We start from the raw sequence: 6,104 nt of genomic DNA, 5'->3' as shown, positions 1-6,104 counted from the left end.
TTAGTCTGAAAAAAAATAAAATATTTTATTAATATATTCTTATTCTTATTATTAAATGTTTTCATTTCACTTAATAGTTTAATTGAATAACTTAATAGTCATTCATTTAAACACAGCTTTAAAGATTTAATATTGTCTATATCAAATATTAATGAAATTATGTTTCATTCATAATGATAAACATTATGAATGAAACATTGTGTTTATGAATATTTTACGGAAAAGGCAACAAAGAGAATCAAGCGGGAATGACTATATCTCAGCTTATAAAGTAAATAAATAGCAAATTATAACAAAGAGGTTGCTCTTTGTTATAATTTGCTATTTATTTACTATAAAAATACAAATATATTTAAATATAAAAATACAAATATGTATATTTGTATATCATAATAGAGATACAAAAATTGTATCTCGGAATAAAAATATTCATTACCAATAGAACTAAAGGTAATGCTATTTCTCATAGATTATCCTGCTGCACGAACCAATTTTTAAAATTTCCGCTCTTATGTGAATGTAGCAATAACCGCGCTAAAGCAAGCTTTCTTGCTTCCGTTAATATTCTTGTAGCTAGTGAAAATATGTAACTACAGATGGCGCTTTTACATAGTATTATGTGATGAACGTTTGGAACCATAGACAAGGAATTCTCCAAAATATTGTAATAATTTCTAGTACTCTATGGTTCAAATATTTGTTATCTGTTACATGGTACATCATGATTGATTTTTATTGAGAGTTCATCTGACTGAACTTCCCAGCTGTTTAGCTGCACCGTCTGCATTGCGCCTGTCTCAAATGAATGCACTTGTAATACCAGGCTAGCCCAGATTTCAGTAATCATGTCGACCACCGTGGACGAAAGGTGAGTGAACTCGGTTCGTCACGAATAATTTAAATTTTAAGTATAATTAATCTTAAAATTATTAATTTTACAGGATTTCCGATGAAATAGAGGCTTTGGAAGCTATATTGATGGACGATGTAGTGATTAAACGTGTAAATGATGTGCCACATATCATAGAAACGGTAGTACACCCCTCTACGGGGGATGATGTCGACCAGCAATTCGTCTGTGTCACCCTGGAGGTGAAATTGACTCCAGGATATCCTGAATGCAGTCCGGAGGTGAGGCTGAGGAATCCTAGAGGCCTGGACGATGAATTGCTGGCGACTGTTAATTCACAAATTCGCGATAAATTACTTGATTGTCTGGGTCAACCTGTCGTTTTTGAATTGATTGAGGTGAGAAAGTTTTTCAATGCCAAACCATATATTTATAATGAATGATAAAAATAACTTAAACAGCTTCAAAAAATAGTATATTGTATTTAGTTATAAAATATATGTACAGAGCAAAATATATACAGCTACATGTATACTTATACAGATGTGTATGCTGTATGTTTTATTAAAAATTCAAACATGTCTGCAGTATCTAATTGTTTTCTTATTTAAATAAAGTTTTCATAGTCCCTTAACACAATATTATAATCTAAAACAGTATGACCTAGTAACAGGTTTTGTGTGACCCAAATGTTCATTCATACAATGTTTTAAAACCGGCTACAAATAGTAGGTATGTAATTCTATTGTATTTCAATAATAAATGGATAATTTGAATAATAATTTCCAACAGAAAATAAATAAGTGTATTTATAATGTACATATAGAAAAATGAGATAATTATACCCATAACTATAATATTAATGTACATAACTATAACATACTAAGTAATATTTTATTATTAAAAATATATTTTGTAAGATTGATAATAAAAGGTGCTATGAACCCTTTAAAGTTTTGTTGACACCAGATTGTTATTAACCAATAACAATCTGGTGTAACAATAAATTTAACAATTTTATAACAATGGTAGATATAAAAACAATCAGCTTTTTTTAGTTTAAATTTATTTATTGATGAATGATGATGAATCAAAGTAATGATATCTATCTATATTTTTGTTTGCTATAGATATATAGATTTCTGCAAATAAAAAAAATCAATTTCATGTATAACACCACCAGTATGCATATAGGACCCCACCCCACAGTAACAGTATACACTCGTGTGAAGGGCAATTATAGGATGATCATGGTCTGGTCAGTTAGTTCATCAGTATTTTTTTATTCAATGACAGGCTGATCCTGGCAATGTACCATTGCATTACCAGGGTCAGTCTTCTGTAGCAAAACCAGTGCTAAACTGGTGTAATTTTAAAACATAATTACAAATTATAATACAAAAACTATTAGAATAATACATAGTACCATTACTTCCCATTACTAACTTCGCTGCTCCCCCCCCCCCCCCCTAATATCTATATATAATTGTTAACAGAGAACCAAGTTTCATTAACCTTTTATCTTCACACATTCATCTCGCTTCGTCTACAATCATGATTTGAGGAATAGGGGAGTATTACTAATAGAAACATCACAACATCAACAGTAAGGTGCACTATTCCATTTAAAAAAAATTACATATTTTATACATTCTAACCTATTTTTTAAGGGATGATAATGGAATGGTGCCCTCGCCTGCGCTAACGGTATACGCTGGCGAGGCATCAGTGGAGGAAGATGAAATGAGTAGGAGGTCAGATCAGGTAGCCCATTGTAACAAATTCAGGAAATTCCAGGAATTTAACATGATGGTTTCCAGGGGGAACTATATGTCAACCTGACATGGTACATTGTTAGCAATGGTGTTATAATTCTACATTACTATTACCTTATTACACAATCCCCTTCCCCCCATTTCGACCTATTATGAATCTTTTTAATAGTTAGATATGGTACTAACCACAGATTAAAAATTACAGTTGATAAGAGAAAACCTGACTGAGAGCAACCTCCCAAGTGGGCAATGTGTGATATGCCTTTTTGGGTTCGCTGAGGGAGATGTGTTCATTAAGACTCAGTGTTATCATCACTTCCATAGCCACTGCCTTGCAAACCATCTGATTGCGGGCAAAAAAAATTATACAGAGGAGCTTGAGAAACTGCCTAGTTGGCAGCAAATGCAAGCACCTCCTTACCAGGTGAGTGTGACTTTATTTTTTCAACCACTTATAAAAATTTATACTAAGTTTGTCTTTGTATAAAGTTACTATAACAGTACCTCTGTCTCACCTATTTCTACTATAAGCAAAGCTGCATTTATAATAAGAAAACGAATCCTCTGTAAAGCATTAAAAAACAATGAACACAGCGCCATCTAGTCCCACGGTAAGCAAGCTTGTGTTATGGGTAATAGACAACTGATATAAATACTTTTTTTATGTAAATACATATATTATATACATAGAAAACACCAAGACCGATACAAACAAATGTTTGCACCATGCAAGGAATAGAAACCATGGCCATTGGACTTAAAACAATGTGCTAAACCGCTAGACCAATGAGGCTGTCAAGCATTAATGTATTGCAGGCATTACAGGATGATGATGTTAGTGGTATTGTTCATTTTTATAGGCGATGTATCCTATTTACCATCAGGTAGGTACAACATTGTTACCTGTTGTTTAATATTACCGCTATCAAATTGAAATTCGATATTGTACTCTATTGATATTACATTAAGGTTTTTATTGCATTTAACATGACTGTATAATCTTTGATTTACAGCAAACATGTCCTGTATGCCGTTGTCCCGTTTCCTGTGACGTGGACACACTGAAGAAAGCACCTCTACCTGTAGATTCTGTCACCGCTCCACCATTCTGTTTAACAGCTGAACTTAAGGTCTTAATCTTATTATCTGTTTTACTCTATTTAATCTTTGCATTTCTGTATCCTGTGAAATTGATTGAATATTATGACAGGATTACATTAATTTTAAATTAACATTGCTCTGACCAAATAAATACCAAGGATAGAATTCCTGCACATCTTAACTTGTAAAAGAAAAATGATAAATACATTATTGTTGCAACAGACAAGCTCTTTTATACAAATGTTGTAACTTTAGATTTTTAAGTCCAAATACCATTAATTTATTATAATCAACTGGCAATATAAGAGGGGTAGCAGTAAGTTCATTGTTGAAAAATATTTAACATATTCATTTATATCACAGGCATTGCAGTTGAAGATGGCGGCACTACTTGCGCAGCAGGTCGCTAAGGGTGGTGTAGTGGGTGCTGGGGACACTGGACCACCACCACTTACCATCACTTCACCATCTGATAATGACAATGTAAGATTTTTTTTAACTGTAACTTGGATATTCAATAATTTTCCCGAATATAATATAATTTAATACTTTAACCTTACTTATTCCTGCCGACAAGCAGCTTGCTTAGTTTTAATTCTAGGTTTATATTAGACAGTGAAATCACATGATAAGAGGCATGACATCTTATGTCTCTGAACAGGGAAGACATGACGGACTTCGCTGATAACCAGATATCCATAGTGCTGTTAATGTACATAGGCGATTATTACCATTTACCATCAAGTGGGCCGTTTGCATATTTGCCACTCGAATTACGTAAAAAAATCGTCTTGTGCATTATACATAATAGTTAACGCATGCGATAATTCAACAACAGGCTACAAACGGATCCTCCAGCGGCCACCCGGAAAGCACAAAGACAGAAGCCCTATCTGGAGTGCGACCAAATGGCAACTCATCTAACGACAATTTATCGCCTGGCTCACCACATTCCCGCCCAGTGTACCGCGGACCTTATCGGTAAGTTCTTTTTTTTTAATTTAGAAATATTCCTTCACGGCAGTTATCTCGGATAGGGTAGTCGGAAGCATTGTCGCAATTATAAATTACTACTTGCCATGTCCACTTTTTGCATGGTATAGGTTTGAGTAATAGCTTGAAATAGGGAACACTACCACCATCTCTCGGATTTGATTCGTTATCAATATTTTCAGCAGTGTGTGTTTTTACTTGCCTATAAATTGGCAAAGGTTTTGTTGTGTCTGTCAGAATCGACAAATTGCCACAAAATCTGTGTGCCTAAAACACGCTTATTTCAGCCGTCTAGCAGCTTGCTTTCTAAGCTGTGTTTTATTTGTAGGATGTAGATTAGGCAGTGAAAATACAAGGTAAGAGGCATGACATCTTAGTCCGCTGGAATGACAGCGACATGATGCGTTGCCACCACGAGAGTCACATGATAACGTAATGTCCATAGTGCTGTTCATGTATAAAGTTACCGCTTTCTACTAAGTAGGTTGTCAGCTTGTTTACCATTCTAATTACACCTGTAACATAGTACTAATAGATGTGTGATTTCCCTGCAGCGGGTTCAACCGTCGTGGTAAGCCGGGACGGCGCGGTCGAGGCGCGGCCGGCGGCGCCCCGCGGTGACACGCGACCGCAGCCTCGCCGCCCCCCGCCGCCTAGCGCGCCCCCCGCCATGCCGACCTCCTCCCTATCTCCCTGGCAACTAAGTCCCTTTTTCTAAACCAAATCACTCGGATCGTTCCACCCGGGAGTTGGAAGCTACACGCGTCCGTCGCGGACGCTGTAGCTCTGTGTCATGCGAAAGTATACTTTGCGTCGAGCGCCGTAAAGCTCGTTTGGATGTTTGCGGATTCGAGAGTCGTGTTCGTTTCGAAAACGATATCGATGTTTTCTAATACAGGGTTCTTTTATGTTCTATTCGACTTAATTAGGACTACGAGACTGACAGTTTACCCTAGTTATGAAGTAAATGTATATCGCACAATATACTGTATTGCTATGTTGTTAAGTGTCAAATTTACTAAAATAGTATTTACTGATATCCTACGACCGGACCACGCATACGCTGCCAATAGGATAGATAGAATAAACCAACGAATTTATTTGCAAATTAGATAGGTATCAATTTATAGATTTGAAGGTTGTGTGATTTTGGAGTCCTTCTGAATATTACATTTTTGGTAGTTTATATAATATTATAATAATATCCATCTTGTTAAACTTCCAATAAAATGGCATGTTTCATGTATATTCAAAGTAATTTAGGCTTTGTATATAACATATTCATTTTTTTGTTATTGTTTTTATATATTATTATTATTCGCATTGTTCGCATTTTCTTAATTTATAAACATTGTCAGAAAGGTCAATTGTACAATAATAATAGA

At 35.0% G+C, this 6,104-nt stretch overlaps 1 protein-coding gene across 1 annotated transcript; it reads left to right on the top strand.

Annotated features, from left to right (window-relative positions):
• Window positions 1-742: 742 nt before the first annotated feature.
• LOC131846814 (E3 ubiquitin-protein ligase RNF25) lies at window positions 743-5,340 on the top strand. The gene is made up of 7 exons (XM_059196224.1): window positions 743-868; window positions 942-1,248; window positions 2,831-3,049; window positions 3,639-3,755; window positions 4,090-4,209; window positions 4,565-4,707; window positions 5,274-5,340. Exons 1-7 carry the CDS (start codon window positions 846-848, stop codon window positions 5,338-5,340), a joined length of 996 nt encoding a protein of 331 aa, XP_059052207.1. The 5' UTR covers window positions 743-845.
• Window positions 5,341-6,104: the final 764 nt, after the last annotated feature.

This window comes from Achroia grisella, unplaced genomic scaffold, assembly GCF_030625045.1.
Source record: "Achroia grisella isolate CSIRO2021 unplaced genomic scaffold, CSIRO_AGI_Agris_v1 utg512, whole genome shotgun sequence".
Classification (NCBI taxonomy): domain Eukaryota; kingdom Metazoa; phylum Arthropoda; class Insecta; order Lepidoptera; family Pyralidae; genus Achroia; species Achroia grisella.
Note: the sequence above shows the minus strand (reverse complement) of the source record. Positions and strands in the feature narration are given on the sequence as shown.